Source organism: Bufo bufo, chromosome 6 (genome assembly GCF_905171765.1).
Source record: "Bufo bufo chromosome 6, aBufBuf1.1, whole genome shotgun sequence".
Lineage (NCBI taxonomy): Eukaryota > Metazoa > Chordata > Amphibia > Anura > Bufonidae > Bufo > Bufo bufo.
In genome coordinates this window covers 41,819,905-41,842,793 of record NC_053394.1, presented here as the reverse complement: position 1 = coordinate 41,842,793, position 22,889 = coordinate 41,819,905, and the positions used below count along the sequence as shown (strand labels likewise).

The 22,889-nt window shown below is 42.8% G+C and overlaps 1 protein-coding gene across 17 annotated transcripts in view; it reads right to left on the bottom strand.

Moving 5' to 3' along the window:
- Positions 1-1,938: 1,938 nt before the first annotated feature.
- The window catches only part of MKI67 (marker of proliferation Ki-67), a 34,993-nt gene continuing 14,042 nt past the window's right edge, over positions 1,939-22,889 (bottom strand). For 15 of the 17 annotated variants that reach the window (XM_040438602.1, XM_040438610.1, XM_040438609.1 and 12 more), the window contains 12 exons: positions 22,341-22,472; positions 21,033-21,835; positions 20,425-20,461; positions 19,604-19,675; positions 17,332-17,457; positions 17,049-17,105; positions 14,917-16,655; positions 13,635-14,835; positions 11,865-12,095; positions 9,877-9,984; positions 8,377-9,795; positions 1,939-3,122 (listed from right to left, as the gene is read on the bottom strand). In XM_040438602.1, the coding sequence (XP_040294536.1) occupies positions 3,016-3,122; positions 8,377-9,795; positions 9,877-9,984; positions 11,865-12,095; positions 13,635-14,835; positions 14,917-16,655; positions 17,049-17,105; positions 17,332-17,457; positions 19,604-19,675; positions 20,425-20,461; positions 21,033-21,835; positions 22,341-22,472 (6,032 nt within the window). In that variant the 3' untranslated portion in view covers positions 1,939-3,015. Of the gene's footprint in view, positions 3,123-8,376; positions 9,796-9,876; positions 9,985-11,864; positions 12,096-13,634; positions 14,836-14,916; positions 16,656-17,041; positions 17,106-17,331; positions 17,458-19,603; positions 19,676-20,424; positions 20,462-21,032; positions 21,836-22,340; positions 22,473-22,889 lie in introns of all 17 variants that reach the window. The other 2 variants (XM_040438608.1, XM_040438616.1) reach the window with 2 other exon arrangements.

Genomic DNA, 22,889 nt, shown 5'->3' with positions numbered 1-22,889 from the left:
CTATAAAAATAACTTTTGCCCAAACGCCTCGGATGAACGGTGTTAAAAATATAAAATAAAAACGGTGCCAAAACACCCATTTTTGGGCAAAATTTCCATTTGAATCCTTTTTGCCGGTAATAAAGCAAGGGTTAACCGCCAAACAAAACTCAATATTTATGGCCCTGATTCTGTAGTTTGCAGAAACACCCCATATGTGGTCGTAAATGGCTATATAGCCACACGGCAGGGCATAGAACGAAGGGAACTCCATATGGTTTCTAGAAGGCAGATTTTGATGGACAGTTTTTTTTTTGACACCATGTCCCATTAGAAGCCCCCCTGATGTAGCCTAGACTAGAAACTCCAAAAAAGTGACCCCATCTAAGAAACTACACCCCTCAAGGTATTCAAAAGTTACTTTACAAACTATGTTAACCCTTTAAGTGTTCCACAAAACTAAATAGCGAATGTAGAAACAATTTTAGAATTTTTTTTTTGTTACATTGCCTCAAAAAAGAGTAATAGAGAGCAACCAAAAATCATATTTACCCCTAAAATAGTCCCAAAACAACAACCACCTTATCCCGTAGTTTCCTAGATGGGGTCACTTTTGTGGAGTTTCTACTCTAGGGGTGCATCAGGGGGCTTGAAAGGGTACATGGTGTCAATAAACCAGTCCAGCAAAATCTGCCTTCCAAAAACCATATGACGTTCCCCTTCTTCTATGTCCTGCCGTTTAGCCAAATAGTAGTTTACGACCACATATGGGGTGTTTCTGCAAACTACAGAATCGGGGCAACCCATTTTGAGTTTTGTTTGGCAGTTAACCCTTGTTTTACTCCTGGAAAAAATTGATTATTTTGGAAAATTTTCCAAAAAATAGAAATTTCAAAATTGTTTCTCCATCTGCCATCAACTCTTGTGGAACACCTAAAGGGTTAACAAAGTTTGTAAACCCAGTTTTGAATACCTTGAGGGGTGTACTTTCTTAGATGGAGTCACTTTTTTGAAATTTCTATTCTAGGGGTGCAACAGGGGGCTTCAAATGGGACATGGTATAAACAAAACCAGTCCTGCAAAATCTGCCTTCCAAAACCCATATGGTGTTCCCCTCCTTCTATGTGCTCCCGTTCGGCCAAACAGTAGTTTACGACCACATATGGGGTGTTTCTGCAAACTACAGAATCGGGGCAACCCATTGAGTTTTGTTAGGCAGTTAACCCTTGTTTTACTACTGGAAAAAATTGATTATATTGGAAAATTTTCCAAAAAATATAAATTTCAAAATTGTTTCTCCATCTGCCATTAACTCTTGTGGAAGACCTAAAGGGTTAATAAAGTTTGAAAAAACAGTTTTGAATACCTTGAGGGGTGTAGTTTCTAGAATGGGGTCATTTTTGGGAGGTTTCTATTATCTAAGCCTCACAATATGACTTCAAACCTGAACTGGTCCATAAAAAGTGGGATTTTGAAGATTTCTGAAAATTTCAAAATTTGCTTCTAAACTTCTAAGCCTTGTAACATCCCCAAAAAATAAAATATCATTCCCAAAATGCTACAAACATGAAGTAGACATATGGGGAATGTAAAATCATCACAATTTTTGGGGGTATTACTATGTATTACAGAAGTAGAGAAACTGAAAGTTTGAAATTTGCTAATTTTTCAAAATTTTTGGTAAAAATTGTATTTTTTTATGCAAAAAAATTAACTTTTTTGACCCAATTTTAGCAGTGTCATGAAGTACAATATGTGACGAAAAAACAATCTCAGAACGGCCTGGGTAAGTCAAAGCGTTTTAAAGTTATCAGCACTTAAAGTGACAGTGGTCAGATTTGCAAAAAATGGCCAAGTCCTTAAGGTGAAATAGGGCCGAGTCCTTAAGGGGTTATGGTGAAATATGGCAGGGTCCTCAAGGGGGTAACCTTTGATGAATAATCAGAATACAATAAAAGGTAACATTGCAAGTCAGCTTTTTATTTTTTTTTTCCATACATTAAAACACAAACGAAAACTCAATTCCATGTTTGGAATTATATGTACACCATTTTTTAAAAAGGACCAGTTGAACATTTGTTGTGAAGGCCTCCTCATGGTATCAAAGGCATTACAGGACGCAAAAGATCCTACGCTACATTCCCATGAAAAAAGGCCTTTCATGCTCATTCACAATTCCTGGGCTGTCGCTGCAGCTAATGAAATATTTGAAAAATAAGAACGCACAGAAATCACAGCCACAAAGTACAGAATAAAAGGGGTTTTCTGGGAAAGGAAAGAACATTTTGCAGAAACAAAAGGCACTCATCTATTAGGCCATGTCTAGTATTGCAGTTTGGCTTCATCCTCTTTAATGGGAATGAGGTGCAACACCTGACATGGTCTATTGATAAGGGCAGTGCTATCTGATTAATCTCAGAAAACCCCAGACATGTCTAGATATATATTACATATATGAATCTCCCCATATTAAAAAATACAAAAACTTAAATATGTGTGGTTAAAACTGACTTAAGACAGTGTATGGCATAATTACAGGAAGCCACAAAATGGAATGATTTGATTACAATCTTTGCATCACATTCAGCAAGGCAAATTACAAATGTAACATGTTAGTAAAAAAAATAATAATAATCATTCCAATATTTTATTATGAACCACAGCAAAAGCAATATATAAAAAGACCAGCAAATTCTGTGTACTCAACATGTACAGGAATCTAACACGAGTACGGCAAAATGAAAATAAAAAAATTACCATGTTAAATTGAATTTCAGAAACAGCCACAAAGCATTCATTCCCTTTCATCCAGCCATCTGCATAAAATGTAAAGCTTAAACTTCTTTTATGACAAAAATAAGATTAAAAAAATTTAGAATATAAAAATGTACAATTCCATTGAAAACGATTAAGCAGTCCTAAGGAATTAAAACATCTAGAATTCTGTTAAACCACTTTAAGAACTTTTTTTTTAGTGATCCGTTCGAAAATTGTATAATTTAATTTACAAGGAGGAGGAGGACGGACGGCTCTCTGCTATTTCCTGCTCCGTGTGCTTGTTCGGGTTTTTGTTGCAGCGGACGGCTTCTCATTCTCAAGTTTAGACGTCTGTTGTCTTGAGCTTCTTTTTGTGGGAGCTGCCTCTGAAGAAACAAAAGCAGCAAAAGGGAAATATTAAGAACTCTGATAAAAGAAATCTTTACCATTAAAGAGGTTGCCCGTGACCACTTAAACATGGCTGCTTACTTCCAAAGAAGTGCGAGTGTGAGTTCAAGCTTCAATGGTGCCATGGTACAATACCAGATGCAACCCAGGCACAGGTGTGGCACTGTTCTTTAGAAGGCAGCCATGTTTCTCTAACGCTGTGCAACTCCTTTGAGCTTCTATTGCAACCTGCTCTTGTATAATATAGTAAATCCCAAATCCAGTAGCTATAATAGGTCATGACTCAAGAATAAGACTATTTGAGCCATCAAGCTGCAGCAGCTGAGGTGGCAAACTAATATAACCCTACTCACAGTTACTTGCGGTGAAGTAAAGCAAGGATGTCAAATATACTATAGAACTAGGCAACCATTAATCCCTTCACGCCCAGGGCCATACATGTACGGTGCTGGGTTGGTGTTTAACCTCTTAAGGACGCATGACGTATCGGTACGGCATGTTTCCCGAGTCCTGTGTTGTTCCGATCACTGCCGTGCGGCTGGCAGTGATCGGAACCCGGTGCCTGCTCAAATCATTGAGCAGGCACCTCGGCTAAATGCGCGCGGGGGGAGGGGGGGGGGGGTTGATTCATACCTGCGGTTTGTTGCGCTTTCTGCAGTTTCTGATCGCTGCGGTCCCTGACCGCGGCGATCAGAAACTTTAGTGTGTCAAAAATATATATTTATCACCCCCCCTGCACCTCTGAATGATTTTAGCCCGGTGGGAGGTGCAGGGGGGGGGGGGTTGCGGGCGGTGCGGCAGGCGGGATTGAGCTGGCACCCTGGTATAAACGGCTGACATCGGTGATGCGATGTCAGCCGTTTAACCCTTTCCATACAGCGGTCCGTACGGACCGCTGTATGGAAAAGGTTAACAGCTCAGGGAGCTCCCTCCCTCTCCGATCGGGGGGCTGCTGTGCCTTTGCAGCCCCCCGATGGAGAGGGAGAGAGCCCCCAGACAGCCCCCCGCTCACCCTTCCCCGTCTGCGAAGTTCTGAGCAGACGGGGAAGGTTCCCATGGCAACAGGACGCCTGCTCAGGCGTCCTGCTGTCCATGGTGCTAAACAGATCTGTGCTAAAGGCAGAGATCTGTTCAGTGTAAGTAAAATACAGTGCAGTACCCTATATAGAGTACAGTACTGTATTATACAGACATCAGACCCACTGGATCTTCAAGAACCAAGTGGGTCTGGGTAAAAAAAAAAAGTAAAAAGTGAAAAAAAAAAGTAAAAAAAAGTGAAAAAAAAAAGTAAAAATCAAAAAAAACACATTTATCACTGATTAAAAATGAAAAAAATTAAATTCCCTACACATGTTTGGTATCGCCGCGTCCATAACGACCTGATCTATAAAACGGTCATGTTACTTTACCCGAACGGTGAACGCCATAAAAATAAAAAACTATGATGAAATTGAAATTTTGCCCACCTTACTTCCCAAAAAAAGGTAATAAAAGTGATCAAAAAAGTCGCATGTACGCCAAAATTGTAACAATCAAATCGTCATCTCATCCCGCAAAAAATGAGACCCTACTTAAGATAATCGCCCAAAAACTGAAAAAATTATGGCTCTTAGACTATGGAAACACTAAAACTTTTTTTTTGTTTTAAAAATGAAATCATTGGGTAAAACTTACATAAATTAAAAAAATTGTATACATATTAGGTATCGCCGCGTCCGTGACAACCTGCTCTATGAAATTACCACATGATCTAACCTGTCAGATGAATGTTGTAAATAACAAAAAAAAAAAAACGGTGCCAAAAAAGCTAATTCTTGTTACCTTGCCGCACAAAAAGTATAATATAGAGCGACCAAAAATCATATGTACCCTAAACTAGTACCAACAATACTGCCACCCTATCCCGTAGTTTCTAAAATGGGGTCACTTTTCTGGAGTTTCTACTCTAGGGGTGCATCGGGGGGGCTTCAAATGGGACAAAAACAGTCCAGCAAAACCTGCCTTCCAAAAACCGTATGGCATTCTTTTCCTTCTGCGCCCTGCCGTGTGCCCGTACAGCGGTTTACGACCACATATGGGGTGTTTCTGTAAACTACAGAATCAGGGCCATAAATAATGAGTTTTGTTTGGCTGTTAACCCTTGCTTTGTAACTGGAAAAAAAATATTAAAATGGAAAATCTGCCAAAAAAGTGAAATTTTGAAATTGTATCTCTATTTTCCATTAAATCTTGTGCAACACCTAAAGGGTTAACAAAGTTTGTAAAATCAGTTTTGAATACCTTGAGGGATGTAGTTTCTTAGATGGGGTCACTTTTATGGAGTTTTTTACTCTAGGGGTGCATCAGGGGGCTTCAAATGGGACATCCAAAAACCAAACGGCGCACCTTTCACTGTACGCCCCGCTGTGTGGCCGTACAGTAGTATTTTACGGCCACATATGGGGTGTTTCTGTAAACGGCAGAGTCAGGGCAATAAAGATACAGTCTATTTTGGCTGTTAACCCTTGCTTTGTTAGTGGAAAAAATGGGTTAAAATGGAAAATTAGGCAAAAAAATGAAATTCTCAAATTTCATCCCCATTTGCCAATAACTCTTGTGCAACACCTAAAGGGTTAACGAAGTTTGTAAAATCAGTTTTGAATACCTTGAGGGGTGTAGTTTCTTAGATGGGGTCATTTTTGGGTGGTTTCTATTATGTAAGCCTCGCAAAGTGACTTCAGACCTGAACTGGTCCCTAAAAATTGAGTTTTTGTAAATTTCTGAAAAATTTCAAGATTTGCTTCTAAACTTCTAAGCCTTATAACATCCCCAAAAAATAAAATATCATTCCCAAAACAATTCAAACATGAAGTAGACATATGGGGAATGTAAAGTCATCACAATTTTTGGGGGTATTACTATGTATTACAGAAGTAGAGAAACTGAAACTTTGAAATTTGCTAATTTTTCAAATTTTTTGGTAAATTAGGTATTATTTTGAGAAAAAAAAATATTTTTTTTACTTCATTTTACCAGTGTCATGAAGTACAATATGTGACGAAAAAACAATCTCAGAACGGCCTGGATAAGTCAAAGCGTTTTAAAGTTATCAGCACTTAAAGTGACACTGGTCAGATTTGCAAAAAATGGCCAAGTCCTTAAGGTGAAATAGGGCTGAGTCCTTAAGGGGTTAAAGATGGTGCCCGCCCCTGCCTCTATAGCCGCCTGCTTCTTTTAGCAGACTCCCGCAGCTCATGTCCGCAACCGGCAGTAATGCAGATTGGACATTTAACCCCTCAGATGCCGTGGTCAATCCTAACCACGGCATCTGAGTGCGCTAAAACCGAAAGTGCACACTTTTGGTTATGCTCCGGCTCCCCCATGAGGCGATCGTATGAGCTGTAGCGTGTATGCAGCAGCCCCTGTCTTTATGAAGGACAGGAGGCTGCTGCATAGCATTTCCTATGGAGCCCTTGCCTGTAATAGGGCTCCATAGGATAGTAGTAAAATCATCATAGATTCCAATGCAAGTGCATTGGAGTCCATGATCATAGCAATCAGATTAGGGCTGCAACGATCAATAGACTATCGATAATATTCGATAACGGGATTAGTTGTCGACGAATCCAGTTATCGAATAATTGCTGATTCGTTGCTATGCGGGCGGTATACTTTAAATCAGCGCATCTTTATTTTACCTTACAATGAAGCTCCAGTAACGGGCAGAGCGGACGGCGGCGTAACGTCACTCACGTGACACGCCTGCTCCGCCTCCTTCATTCATAATGTGGGCGGAGCAGGTGCGTCACGTGACTGAGTGACGTTACCGCCCGCTCTGCCTGTTACCTGAGCTTCATTGTAAGGTAATAAAGATGCGCTGAGTAAAAGTTACTGCCAGAATAGTCTGCTGTGAGCAGCGGGGCCGGGGCTGTTATGGGGAAGGGGGATCTGTGCATGGCACTGCTATGGGGAAGGGGGATCTGTGTATGGCACTGCTATGGGGAAGGGGGATCTGTGTATGGCACTGCTATGGGGAAGGGGGATCTGTGTATGGCACTGCTATGGGGAAGGGGGATCTGTGTATGGCACTGCTATGGGGAAGGGGGATCTGTGTATGGCACTGCTATGGGGAAGGGGGATCTGTGTATGGCACTGCTATGGGGAAGGGGGATCTGTGTATGGCACTGCTATGGGGAAGGGGGATCTGTGTATGGCACTGCTATGGGGAAGGGGGATCTGTGTATGGCACTGCTATGGGGAAGGGGGATCTGTGTATGGCACTGCTATGGGGAAGGGGGATCTGTGTATGGCACTGCTATGGGGAAGGGGGATCTGTGTATGGCACTGCTATGGGGAAGGGGGATCTGTGTATGGCACTGCTATGGGGAAGGAGGATCTGTGTATGGCACTGCTATGGGGAAGGAGGATCTGTGTATGGCACTGCTATGGGGAAGGGGGATCTGTGCACTGTTATTGGGAAGGGGATCTGTGGATGAAACACAACAGTGCCATCCACAGATGCCGCCCCCATAACAGTGCCATCCACAGATGCCGCCCCCATAACAGTGCCATCCACAGATGCCGCCCCCATAACAGTGCCATCCACAGATGCCGCCCCCATAACAGTGCCATCCACAGATGCCGCCCCCATAACAGTGCCATCCACAGATGCCGCCCCCATAACAGTGCCATCCACAGATGCCGCCCCCATAACAGTGCCATCCACAGAGCCCCCATAACAGTGCCATCCACAGATCCCCCATAACAGTGCCATCCACAGATCCCCCATAACAGTGCCATCCACAGATCCCCCATAACAGTGCCATCCACAGATCCCCCATAACAGTGCCATCCACAGATCCCCCATAACAGTGCCATCCACAGATCCCCCATAACAGTGCCATCCACAGATTCCTCCCCCCCCCCCACCAGTGCCATCCACAATTGTTTTGATATGGCCTTTGAACATAATTTTTCAAGTAAAATCATATAAACCTCTTTTGTAATTTGGGTGTTTTTTCCCGATTAATCGATTAAATTATCGACAACTAATCAATTATTCAAATAATCGTTAGCTGCAGCCCTAAATCAGATGATTGATTGTTATCAGATGATTAATTTCTGTAGAGCTGTTCCTACCCGGCCGTCTGCCAGCTATATGGGTAATGCTGTGAGATATAAAGACAGAAATCATATCACTTCTTGCTGTGTTGGTAGCACTGCTCCGGCGTGGTTTATGGAAAAACAAATTACCTGTTTTTCTTTTCTTTGCAGGCGATTCAGAGGTCACAGATGGCTTTTCTGGCTGCGCCTCTTTAAGTTCTTCTTTCTGTGTTTTGGTACTTCTTTGATTTTTCCTACCACGACCAGCAGGAATATTTTCTTTTTCCATTAGTATGGACTCGCTTGCTTGGGAAGGAGTTTCATCAAGAGGTGCACTTTTTGCTTCAGTGTTCGGCAGTTTCCTTTTCACTCCCCTTGTAGACTTTGTCAAACTTTCATCAGCTTTAGCTTTACCTGAGCCTCCCCTTTTCGATTTAACAGGTGATTGGGTACTTTCATTTTCTGGGGGTGTCTTACTAGCCATTGCTCCTCTCTGCCTTCTTGAAGTGGACGGTTCAACATAATTAACTTTATTATTTTCACTATCTAATACCTTAGAAGACGCTCCTCGTCGGCTCCGTTGTGGACTTTTGTGAACAACTTCTGTAGAATTCGTGGACTTCTTTGCTAATTTTTCATCTGTATCTTCTCCTTTCTCATGCACAACTGCCTTTCTGCCTCTTTTAGGAGGCGCAACATCTGACATCTGAGATTCAGGGCTGGTTGATGCGGAAATCTCCTCAGCTTCTGCTTGATTGTTTCCTCTACGAGATCTCTTAACAGGAAGTTGCAGCTCTGATGCATCAGGTCTAGCCTTTACCTTAGATCTACCACCTCTTGTAGACATCTCATTGGACTCCTGAGAAGATGCTTCTGTTGTGTTTTGAATTTCAGTGGCCAGCAGAGGGTGCCATTGTACAGATTTTGCCTGTGATTTAGCAACAGTCTGTTCATCCGTATGTTGTACAGTTTTACCTCTTGCATTCTTTCTACCCTTTACTTCAGGGGCTGACTGAGGCTCATCAGTGTCTAATTTTTTACCCCGTGTCCCCCTTCTTTTAGGTTCTGTATCCTCTGAAGCAGCAGGTTTAGTCTGATCTTCATGACTTGCACTGGACTCTTCCTGTAAACGCTGATTTCTTCTTGAACCTCTTTGCTGTTTAGCGCTAGATTCCTTTGTCTGTTCATCAGCATCAGAAACAGATACATTGCCAATGTCTCTTGCAGTTCTAGGTCTTCCCCTTGCTGGTAATGCCTTCTGAGAGACCTCAATTTTAGATACCACCGCTTCAGAACTGGCCAAAATTGTTGCCTCAGGAGAGAGATCTCTGCTTTTGTTTGGTCGTCCACGCAAACTCTTAGGCTTGCTTTCAGCTGGAGGTTCAGTCACCAAGTCCTTTGTTTGCCTAGCTGCTCTTTTGGGGGATTTGGGCTCTGGGCTCTTAACTGGCTCTTTTGAAGCAGCTAAATCTTCTACCACAATCTCTGTTGAACTCTTGGACTTTGATTGGCCCCTGCTTCTGGTTTCCTGTTTGGATGTCTTTGGTTTAGCAACATCAGGCTCAATACCTAAAAAAAAAAAAAAAGTTTTACTTTGCCTAATTCAATAAACATGTTCTACCTACAATAACCAACGTGCTCTGAACTCACTGGAAAGTTCTTCTGCGTTCTTACGTCTTCCAGCTCTTCTGGGCAAAGGTGACGTTTGAACAGGTAACGCTTCAGGTTGTTCATTTTCCAAACTTGAATTAGGATCTCCTGAAGCCATATAGAAAAATAAAAAACACTTAGGCACTGCAATGAAGTAAACTACTGGCAGACATCCGTAACAGCTGTATATAAATGGCAAAAACAATGAACGACAACACACTGAGTTTTAAAGTGTACCATCAAACATACAGAAAAATTATATTACTTAACCCGTTGCCAACCATCTTACGTGTATACAAATCAGCAGGCAGTGCCCACTGGTGTGTAGCGCGTGCCATAGCCACTGGTTGCATGACACCAGGGACTTATGTCCGTGAATGGCAGTAACACCGATCGTGGACTTTTAACCCTTCAGATACGGTGGTCAAATGTGATCACTGCATCTGGTAGAATGAAAAAAAAAACAGAAACACGTGCTCCCAGATGTAGTGTGCGGCAGCCACTGTACTCTGGAGTGGTACAGATCTGCTGCACATTAGTTTCTATGGAGAGCTGACGCATCGGAGTGTATTAGAGAAGAAATCTAATTGCTTGTCATAGTACCGTAGGGAGAACTATACAGGAGGGGGGGGAAGAGAGAGACTAAAATCTAAAAAAAAAAAAAAAAAAAAAAAAAAATTCAAAAAAGCACCTTCCTCCAAAAAACAAAAACTGAATCTTGGGTATCAAAAGTCACACCTGCCCCCATCAATGAAAAAGTACAAAAAGTGAGCCCTCTGTACACAAAGAAAAAAAAAAAAAAATTATGGGGGTAATCTGTTTATGCAAAGAAAACATTTTCTAAAGTTAATATTTTTTTCAGTATTGAAACAAGAAAAACTATACATATGTGGTATCGTTATAATTGGAGACCTGGAGAATGAAAGTAACAGGTTAGTTTTACCACATAGGAAATGCTGTAAAAACAAAACCAATAAAACTGGTGGAATTGTGTTTTTTTTTATAATTCCATTTGGAGTTTTCCCATTCCCCACCACATTGTTTGCCACTGTAAATGGTGCCATTAGAAAGTACAGCTTGTCTCACAAAAAACAAGCCCTCATAAGGCTAATGTGAAAATAAAAAGTAATGGCTTTGGTAAAACAGCTGGGAGTACAAAAAAAAAAAATTAAAAAAAAGTTGCCAGATCATTAAAGGGTTAATATACCATTTTGTGTACTGAAATTTTATTTTTTAAATTGAGCTTTGTTTGAGTTTTACTGTGTGCACTATTTCGCTGCAGAGGTTCTGGTCAGAGGACAGAAGGAGTTGTCTTCCTGTCTTACTGCAGCATCTGAGAGGGTTTAATGACTGGGATCGGACTTCCCCCAACTCCAGGCACTGCAGCCAAGTGTCAGATGCATTACAAAGCTGACACCTGCTGCCTATGGAGTAGGCTCAGCTTGTCAGCACACTCCACAACTCCCTTGCATACAAGTAACCTACACGTAGTGTGTGTCATTTTGCATCAAGGGGGTTAAGTACATCACCTAGATTTAGCACTGGATAGTTGTGCATACAGGGTTTTCCTTTCTGCCGCTTTTGACAGAATCTGCAACGGAGACCAAAATGGAGCCTCCGATGCAGATGTGAATAGGGCCTTATAAGGAGAAGCAGCAGATCAAGTGACAGGTATTACATTCAGCTGAGCTAGCCCTACAAGACAGTGTGACTGGGTTCATTTCATGGCAACAGGTTCTCTTTACCACTACATTAGTTCTAATGTTTTTTTTGGCACCACCCTGGATATGGGAGATTAGAAGACAGAGCTTAAGGCAATGAAATAAGCAGCCTGCACTACGACTGGTCCATGCTGCTATTCAGAAGCAGAATCTGCTATGCAGTGTAATTAGAACAATTGTATTGCGCACACTTCTGCACCAAAATTGTTTTTCTATATAACGAATAGTTCTCAAAATTAACATATTAGCAAAAGTAAATAAGGTTACCTCCAGAAGGTACTGGTTCAGTTTGCACGGCTTTTCTTCTTCCTCTTGAGGGAGGTAGCTGGCTTTTCTTTTCTGCAACTGGAGCTATGGACTCTTGAGGTTCTGGTGTTTGTAGGTGTTCATCTGCAATCTGCTTTGATGACCTGACATTCTGACGAACAGCTTTCTTAGTTGATTTGGCAGTCTTTTCATTTGCATCTAGAGACAGTCTTTGTGACGAATCAGACTCTCCTACAAATAAGGATAAGATCAAATAAAGCTTGCCATTGCACTTCTAGAAACATTTACAGCTTGCAGAGAGTCACGACTATTGATGCATTTCAGCTATTTGTGACTGTCTAGTTCAACTGAATGGGGGTGGCAGAAATCCAAGCAGTTGATGCAGAAACAACCCCATTAATGGGAACCATGAAAATTCAGCGCAGTCAGCAGGGAGCAGGTTATAGAGCAGGAGGAGCTGAGCAGATTGATGTATAGTTTTATGGGATGAAATTCATTAAAACTTGTAATTTATTCATTTAGGTTCCTGCTTACTCTGGGCTGTGAAGTCCATGAGGCGGTCCCATCAGTGATTGACAGCGTTCCCTCTATGTATACAGAGATAGCTCTCAATCACTGATAGGACCGCCTCCTTGACTTCAAAGCCCAGAATGAGCAGGAAATTAAAGGGGTTGTCTCTCACTTCAGCAAGTGGCATTTATCAAGTACAGCAAGTTAATACAAGGCGCTTACTAATTTATCATCCGTATTGGTCCATTTGCTAGCTGGATTCATTTTTCCATCACATACACTGCTCACATACAATTCATCAGTGGTGGTCGTGCTTGCACACTAAAAAGCACCCGTTTCCCTGGTGGCTGGGACTGCGAGAGCGCACATAGGCTGGTGATTTTTCCTATAGTGTGCAAGTACTACCACCACTGATGGATTGCAGAGTGGTCGTAACCATGGAAATGAGAAGTGTATAAAGTGGTGGAAAAATGAATCCAGCCAGCAAAGGAGGCAATATGGACAATCACAATACTTTAGTAAATGCCTTTGTATTAACTTTTCCTACATAATAAATGCTATTTGCTGAAGTGAGACAACCCCTTTATATGAATGGAATACAAGTTTTACACAATCTTTAAACGGAACCTGTCACCGGGATTTTGGGTATAGAGCTGAGGACATGGGTTGCTAGATGGCTGCTAACACATCCGCAATACCCAGTTCCCAACGATTTGATACATATGCAAACATAAGAGTCATATCTTACTTGTGTGACCAGAGAAGAGTCATATTTTCAAGCTCTGACTTATTTCAGGTTAATTTGCATATGTATAAAAAAATAAAATTTACACAATAAAAGCACACAGAGCTATGGGGACTGGGTATTGCGGATGTGCTAGTGGCCATCTAGAAACCCATGTCCTCGGCTCTATACACAAAATCCCGGTGACAGGTTCCCTTTAACCACAAAACTGGTCCCCTTCAAGGCATGCTTCACACTTACGGCAGGTTTGCTTCGTGGCAGCTCTGCTGGACAAAAAGGATGTGCTATAAAAGCATCGTTCAAGGATCAACTATGCTCTCCACTATATTTCTTTGTCCAGCAGTGCCTTCATACATCAAACCTGCCCTAAGACAAGCCACCACAGAATGAATGAACCATTGCAAGTTTTTGGAGTTTCTGCATGAACTCTACTTATGGATGCAGAATAGGAAATACAGGAATACAAATAATTTCAATATGTGATACAATAAAGCTCTAGCAAACTCGCAACTAACCTTCAGTAGTCTCAGGTTGCCTCTTTCGTTTAGTTGATGTAGCCTCATCAGCAATCGGTGCTGTCGTCTTGGGCAATTCTGTGTTCCTAGATCTACCCTTGCGTGTGGGCGAGGTAACTTTAGCAGAAATACCACCTTCTGTGCCTTTAGCACTCGCTTCCTCCACAGATGAAGCCACATCTTCAGAACCTGTAGATTCTTCAAGCTTGTCTGCCCTTCTAAGCCTTCCTCTGCGCCTCTGTGAAGTTACTTCTTCTACAGCTGGACCAGATTCCTCTGTTGTAACCTTAGACTGACTTCCACGTGTTGGTGCAGTTGCCTCACTATCAATTGAAACAGACTCCTTTGTACTGTCTGTAACTTTTGTCTTTCCTCTTTCTTTCTGAATAACAGGCTTGTCATTCAAGACCGGTATGGAATCCTCTGGTGCCTCCACAAGTCCTTTAGACCTGCTTCCGCGTGTTGGCAAACTTACATTAACCTTAGGGATGGAAGCAGACACTTTAGCAGCTTGTCCTGCGGCTTTTTGTCTTAATCCGCGTGTCTGGGTAGTTGGCAACTCATCTAACACTGAAACAGATAATTCAGCAGTGACTTTAGACCTACTTCCACGAGTCACTTGAACCTCGGGAGCTGAAGCCTTTTGGGACAAATCTACCTTGGACTTTGGTCTTCCCCTGCGTGTCTGTAATACTGTCTTGCCTTCAGTGGGATCCTTGGTAATTCCACTATGATTAGGAGATGTAACATCTCTGGCAGAATCAGCAACAGACTCCTTGGAAATTTCTGGTAGGATGCTGGGTTTCTTTTTACGTGCTGGGGATGCCAGCTTAGTCTGTGCAATAGGAACAGACACCTCCAGTACTGGTGCTACGCTTTTTTGGGGTCTTCCACGGCGAGCTGATGAAGTAACTTCAGAAACAGTAAGAGATTCCTTGACCACTTCAGTGGTGGTGCTAGGTCTTTCCTTAGATACTGGGGAAGTCAACAGAACAGATTCATTGGTAACTGAAGAGGTGCTTGTTCTTCCTCTACGTTTTGGGGATGTTGCTTCACTGAGCAAAGACTCCTTATGTGCTTCAGCAGTGGTACTTAGTCTTCCTTTACGAGTTGGAGAAACCACCTTGTCATCAGCAATGGGAACAGTTTCCTTAGGGTTTTCTGGGAGAGCTTTAGGTCTTCCACGATGAGTTGAAGTCACTTCAGCAACAGAAGCAGAAAGATGTACTTTAGGGGCTACAGCAGTGGAGCTCTGTCTTCCTCTACGACTTGGGGAAGTCACCTCAGCATCAGATGATAGGGATTCTTTAGGGGCTACAGCAGTGGAGCTTTGTCTTCCTCTACGACTTGGGGAAGTCACCTTAGCATCAGATGATAGGGATTCTTTAGGGGCTACAGCAGTGGAGCTTTGTCTTCCTCTACGACTTGGGGAAGTCACCCCAGCATCAGATGATAGGGATTCTTTAGGGGCTACAGCAGAGGAGCTTGGTCTTCCTCTACGACTTGGGGAAGTCACCTCAGCATTGGATAGGGATTCTTTAGGGGCTACAGCAGTGGAGCTTTGTCTTCCTCTACGACTTGGGGAAGTCACCTCAGCATCAGATGATAGGGATTCTTTAGGGGCTACAGCAGAGGAGCTTGGTCTTCCTCTACGACTTGGGGAAGTCACCTCAGCATTGGATAGGGATTCTTTAGGGGCTACAGCAGTGGAGCTTTGTCTTCCTCTACGACTTGGGGAAGTCACCTCAGCATCAGATGATAGGGATTCTTTAGGGGCTACAGCAGAGGAGCTTGGTCTTCCTCTACGACTTGGGGAAGTCACCTCAGCATTGGATAGGGATTCTTTAGGGGCTACAGCAGTGGAGCTTTGTCTTCCTCTACGACTTGGGGAAGTCACCCCAGCATCAGATGATAGGGATTCTTTAGGGGCTACAGCAGAGGAGCTTGGTCTTCCTCTACGACTTGGGGAAGTCACCTCAGCATTGGATAGGGATTCTTTAGGGGCTACAGCAGTGGAGCTTTGTCTTCCTCTACGACTTGGGGAAGTCACCTCAGCATCAGATGATAGGGATTCTTTAGGGGCTACAGCAGAGGAGCTTGGTCTTCCTCTACGACTTGGGGAAGTCACCTCAGCATTGGATAGGGATTCTTTAGGGGCTACAGCAGTGGAGCTTTGTCTTCCTCTACGACTTGGGGAAGTCACCTCAGCATCAGATGATAGGGATTCTTTAGGGGCTACAGCAGAGGAGCTTGGTCTTCCTCTACGACTTGGGGAAGTCACCTCAGCATTGGATAGGGATTCTTTAGGGGCTACAGCAGTGGAGCTTTGTCGTCCTCTACGACTGGGGGAAGTCACCTCAGCATCAGATGATAGGGATTCTTTAGGGGCTACAGCAGAGGAGCTTGGTCTTCCTCTACGACTTGGGGAAGTCACCTCAGCATTGGATAGGGATTCTTTAGGGGCTACAGCAATGGAGCTTTGTCTTCCTCTACGACTTGGGGAAGTCACCTCAGCATCAGATGATAGGGATTCTTTAGGGGCTACAGCAGAGGAGCTTGGTCTTCCTCTACGACTTGGGGAAGTCACCTCAGCATTGGATAGGGATTCTTTAGGGGCTACAGCAATGGAGCTTGGTCTTCCTCTACGACTTGGGGAAGTCACCTCAACATTGGATAGGGATTCTTTAGGGGCTACAGCAGTGGAGCTTTGTCTTCCTCTACGACTTGGGGAAGTCACCTCAGCATTGGATAGGGATTCTTTAGGGGCTACAGCAGAGGAGCTTTGTCTTCCTCTACGACTTGGGGAAGTCATCTCAGCATCAGATGATAGGGATTCTTTAGGGGCTAGAGCAGAGGAGCTTTGTCTTCCTCTACGACTTGTGGAAGTCACCTCAGCATTGGATAGGGATTCTTTAGGGGCTACAGCAGTGGAGCTTTGTCTTCCTCTACGACTTGGGGAAGTCACCTCAGCATCAGATGATAGGGATTCTTTAGGGGCTAGAGCAGAGGAGCTTTGTCTTCCTCTACGACTTGGGGAAGTCACCTCACCGACAGCAGTCACAGACCCCTTGGGAGTTTCTGCTTTAGTACTAGGTCTTCCTTTTTTTGCTGGAGATGTCACCATGCCATCTTTTGGACCAGACGCCTTGGGTTCTTCTGCCAATGCTTTAGGTCTTCCACGTTGAGTTGATGCAGGCACTACAGCACCAGGTTGAGATTCCTTAGGGGCTTCAGAACTGGAGCTTGGTCTTCCTCTACGTCCTGGAGAGGTCACCTCACTGACGGCCTCAGGCACAGATTTCTTGAGAAATTCTGCTGTGCTGCTAGGTCTTCCTTTAGAGAATGGAGAGGTCACTTCAGCATCAGAAGCAGAGACTGACTTTTTAGGAGCTTGAGTAGTAAAGCTTGGTCTTCCTCTACGTCTTTGGGAAGTCATTTCAGCATCAGATGCAACATGCTCCTTAGGCAATTCTGCAAGCAATATTCCAGTGTTAAAACATAGGTGATTTCAACTGCAAAAATACTAAACAATCTTGAGTGAAAAATAAACTCTAAAGTAAATTGCTGTTTAATCAGGTGTAGTACTACAAGCCCCATAATACCCAATTCTATAAAAAAAAATCTGGCAACTAGCTTACAAATATGCAATTGCACCAAAGTAAAATTATGCCAGACCAAGGAGGCTACATGGACTCACCTGAGGAAGAAATTATTTGGCTCTTGGAAAATCGCCCTCTCTTTTGTGTAGATTTAACAGCTTGGCTGCTCTGTATAACAGGCTCTTGCTCGATCTGCGACTGCACAGTTTTATGGGCTTCATTACCTATGGTTATAAAATAAAACTGAGTATTCCTAGCAAGCTCCAATCAAAATAATGAAAGGGCTTTAGACATCTCAAACCCTAGAAAATTTATATCAAATAAACCTTTTCTAAAATCCTGTTTTAAAAGTTTTTTTTCTTCATGTCACTATATTGATGTTTGCAGACCTCACTGTACAAGGGTGGATAAGATGTGACCATCAGCTATTATAATTGTGTATTATGTATTAGGCTACTTTCACACTAGCAGCACAGACCTCCGGCAGGCTGTTCCGTCGGGTAAACAGCCTGCCGACCCCGTCCTGCCGCTAGTGACCGTGTGCCTCAGGACTGCCACTCCGTCCCCATTGACTATAATGGGACGGAGTTCCGGCGAGGCACAGCAGCCGGAATAAATGTCGGGCATGTCGTAGTTTTATTCCAGCAGCCTCTTGCCGTGCCTCGCTGGAACTCCGCCCCCAATATAGTCTATGGGGACGGAGCGGCAGTCCAGAGGCACAATGTCACTAGCGGCAGGACGGATCCGGCAGGCTGTTCACCCAACGGAACAGCCTGCCGGAGGTCCATGCCGCTAATGTGAAAGTAGCCTTACCTGTCCTTATCCTCACAGGCAGGATTGCAGTGAGATGACTGCTGAAAGGATCTCTCAAAAACAGGATGCCTCCGACATATCGGGCCCAGTGGCCAGTGAGAAAAGCAGGTTTCTTCTTTAGTTTTTTTTAACAGATAGACCCGAAAAATTTAAGATCTAAGAAGTTATTTGTTCCATACAGTGAAAAGCATAATGAAAAAAAAAAAAAAAAAATTCTACAAATGCAGTACTGCTATAATCGTACTGATCCAGAAAATAAAGGGAACAGGTCAGTTTTATCGCCAAAAAAAAAACTAAGGCGGAATTACAATTTTTGTTTTCCAATTCCGCCCCATTTGAAATGTTTAAGCTTTCCACTACATAATACGCATTAGACAGTACAACCGTTTCCACAAAAAAAAATAAAAAAATTTATATAAACACACACACACACACACACAGTACAGACCAAAAGTTTGGACACCTTCTCGTTCAAAGAGTTTTCTTCATTATCATGACTATGAAGGTATCGAAACTATGTGGAATTATATACATAACAAACAAGTGTGTAACAACTGAAAATATGTCATATTCTAGGTTCTTCAAAGTAGCCACCTTTTGCTTTGATTACCGCTTTGCACACTCTTGATGAGCTTCAAGAGGTAGTCACCTGAAATGGTCTTCCAACAGTCTTGAAGGAGTTCCCAGAGATGCTTAGCACTTGTTGGCCCTTTTGCCTTCACTCTGCGGTCCAGCTCACCCCAAACCATCTCGATTGGGTTCAGGTCTGGTGACTGTGGAGGCCAGGTCATCTGGCGCAGCACCCCATCACTCTCCTTCATGGTCAAATAGCCCTTACTTTCAAAGTTTTCCCAATTTTTCGGCTGACTGACTGACCATAATTTCTTAAAGTAATGATGGCCACTCGTTTTTCTTTACTTAGAATTTGTATTATGGCAAGAAAAAAGCAGCTAACAGTCTATTCAGTAGGACTATCAGCTGTGTATCCACCGGACTTCTCCTCAACGCAACTGATGGTCCCAACCCCATTTCTAAGGCAAGAAATCCTACTTATTAAACCTGACAGGGCACACCTGTGAAGTGAAAACCATTTCAGGGGACTACCTCTTGAAGCTCATCTAGGAGAATGCCAAGAGTGTGCAAAGCAGTAATCAAAGCAAAAGGTGGCTACTTTGAAGAACCTAGAATATGACATATTTTAAGTTGTTTCACACTTGTTTGTTATGTATATAATTCCACATGTGTTAATTCATAGTATTGATGCCTTCAGTGTGAATCTACAATTTTCAGTCATGAAAATAAAGAAAACTCTTTGAATGAGAAGGCGTGTCCAAACTTTGTCTGTACTGTAAATATATATATATATATATATATATATATACACATACATACACACACACACACCCTCATATGGCTATGTGAACAGAAAAATTAAAATTATGGCTCTAGGACAGCTGGGAGAAAATAAAATAAAAAGGAAAATTGTTCTGTCGTAAAAGGGGTTCGACAACAGGTCAATTTCCCATAACACAAGTGTTCACTTGCAGCACACTATACCTGAAGCAGTGTCATCCAGAAGGCTCAAACGTTTTGAAAGTCTTCCTCGACGCACAGAAGTGTTTCCTAATGCTAAAACAAAAAATTAGATTAACTAAAGTTTTCCCTGTAACTATCTTCTGCTGAACATAAACCTGTCTAAGGCCTCATGCACACGACCGTTCTGGTCCGCATCCGAGCAGCAGTTTTTTGCGGCTCAGGTGCGGACCCATTCACTACAATGGGGCCGCATCCGTGTGCTGTCCGCATCCGTTGCTCCGTTCCGTGGTCTGCAAAAATATTATAACCTGTCACATTCTTGTCAGTTTTGCCGACAAGAATAGGCATTTCTACATTGGGCCGCCTGTTCCGCAAATTGCGGAAGGCACATGGGCGGCTTATGTGTTTTGCGGATCTGCAATTTGCGGACCGCAAAAAAATAAAATAAAAACTGAACAGTCGTGTGCATGAAGCCCAAGTTGAATGACCCAGGCAGGAAAAAAAAAAAAAAAAGTTGTATACCACTCTGCTCACTCTTAGTATTTGGAAGGGGGGGGGGGTGGTTTTCAGCTAGCAGGCCCCCACAAATCAAAACTGACCTGTCATTATGACATATAGCGTAATGACCAGGAAGCTCCATGGGGGCGCCGCCTCCATTTCAAACAGCTGCCCGGTGTGGGGTGTCGGGATCCCATGCGATCTGATGACCTATGCTGAGAATAGGTCATCGATATATTTGGCAGGAGAACCCCTTTAAGCTTCACTGCACTTGGAGCCTAATGATAGTAAGCCCTAATAAGTCTAATTTATTGATGGATTTTTTAGAATATTGACATACTTACATTGTGCAGAGCGGCTGCTGGGAACAGTTGATATATCCTATTAAAATAAAACGGTTACATGTTTCAATTCAAATGAAAACAATAGATCGGCATAAATTAGTTTCTATAAAAACCGAATGCATATCATACATAGCCATCTGCCCTACACTTTCACTATTGATACTTGTACTTAGGGCTGGATTCTATGTGAATCCACTACTGCCTTTGGAAAAAAAAAAAAAAAAAAGGTTTCCAGTTTCTTAAATGGTCCAATATACTTCCTGTAACAATGGTCCAATATACTTCCTGTAACAACCTGTAATGGTTCTCAAGTGAGATCAATGTTTACTTCTAGTGGAGAAAAAGCGGTGTGGGTCATGAGATGATCCCAAAGCTAATTACGGTTCTGATAACTGTACTTTAACAAGCCCTGCATCGGTCCATCACACATTTTAGATATTGAGTCTAGAACAGTGAAGAATTCAAACAAAACATAAGTGGAACTGTAAAACGTCTAATTATACAAACACTCAGACAGGGGTTTCAGATGCTGACTTCATTTAGAGCTTTCCAGATGAAAGCACACAAGATTTTTTCTTACTAGCTTTATAAACCGTATATGTACTTACCTCTCTGGCCTTCGACTTTGGTGGCGTTTTTATCAAGTTTCTTATTCCAAATATTTCTTCTATCGGACGGGCACTTTCAGTTGACTGAACGTTTTCAACTGGAGTATTCATTAAATGATTTAATGCGATGTCCTCAACTGGCTGTCCCCGTTCTTTAGGGGTTGTCATTATGCGCTTTATTCCGATCATGTCCTCCACTGGCTGACCACGGACTTTTGGGGTCCTCATTAAGCGTTTTATTCCAACCATATCCTCCACTGGCTGCGATTTCTCCTTAGGTGTTGCCATTAGTCGCTTTATTCCAATCATATCTTCCACTGGTTGTACTTTTTCCTTAGGTGTTCTCGTGACACGTTTGACACCAGCAAAATCTTCCACAGGCTGCACTGTCTGTTTAGGGGTCTTCATGATTCTTTGGATACCAGTGAAATCTTCCACAGGCAACCCCTTTTGCTTGGGCCTTTTCACAAGCCTGTCAATGCCAAGCACCTCAAGGTTAGCAGATCTCCGAGTAGAAGCCCGAGGGGAGTCAGATTCTTTTGGTGTTCTCAACATTTTCTTTAATGCATGACTGTCAGTAACCGGTGCCACTTTCTGTTTAGGCGTTCTCATAATGCGTTTGACGCCAGAGAGACCCACAGACTTCCGATTACCCTTCTGTGATTTTGGAGTTTCTTCTGACAACTCTTCAGACTGCAATTCTGGGGAGGCAGGACTCTGCAGAAGCCTCGACACAGCATCCCGACTATATTGCTTACGTTTTGTAGTATTAGCACTGTTTAATGGTGAAACTACCATTTCACCTGGAAGCAAAGGAAGAAATTTAAGACATGTCCTAGAAACATAAGGGGTCGGTTCATACCACATGTAATGGTATATTTCAGGCAGAATAAATCCCTTCACAGTTAATGGGGATCCAGAGGTTCCGGATACAGTACCTCTGGTAGTGTGCTCCTACCATTCAAGTGAATAGAAGCTGAACTGCAATACAGTGGACAAAGCCTTCTGCTTCCAGATCCAAACATTTTAAAGATTCTGGCACTAGTGCCACAAAAAGCTGATAAATTCGGGTACCTGAAAATAGGTCATCAAAATCTAAGCCCCAGAAAACACCTTTAACATTGGAGACAGTAGGCAACGTATGCCTACACAGTGGCCTACACCCCAAAAAATCTCAAAAGACAAGATAGCACACTGCATTCAGGTGTTACCATAATTCACAGGTAAATTTTCATAGGTTTACAACCTACCTATTCCCCTACACCATTTCCCTAACAAAATGCAACCAACAGCAATTTGAACACCAACCTGATCCTTCTGGAGTCTGCATCACCGACACCTCTACGACCTCAGAATTTGGCGAGTTTATTTTAGAGCTTTCCAATCGATTACTTTTTCTTTGCTTGGCATTTGCTGGGGTGCTAAACAATTCAGCCACACCTAGGAAAGAAGAGGGTTGAACAAAAAGACAGGTCAGTATAAAACAACATCTTTAAAGTTATCCCCTATGCACAGAATAGAGACTAAAAGGTCACGGGAGGGGGGGGTCCTAGTGCTGGGACCCCCAACTAGTACAGAGAACGAAAGTGCCACTGATAATGTGGCAGGGTGAGGATGTGCTCCATTCACATTCTATGGGACTGCTGGGGAGTATAGTTCTCGGCATCAGTAGGGGGTCCCAGCAGTCAGAGCACCACCAGTAATTGGCCATTGTAAGGCAGTGCCTTTAAAGGGTTTCTGTCATCAGAAAAATCGTTATGTAGCTGGCTGACATTAGCCATGTGCTAATGTCAGCAGAACATAACTGTATGATTTATATCTCCCTGCCTGCCGCCGTTCATGCTAAATAATGACTTA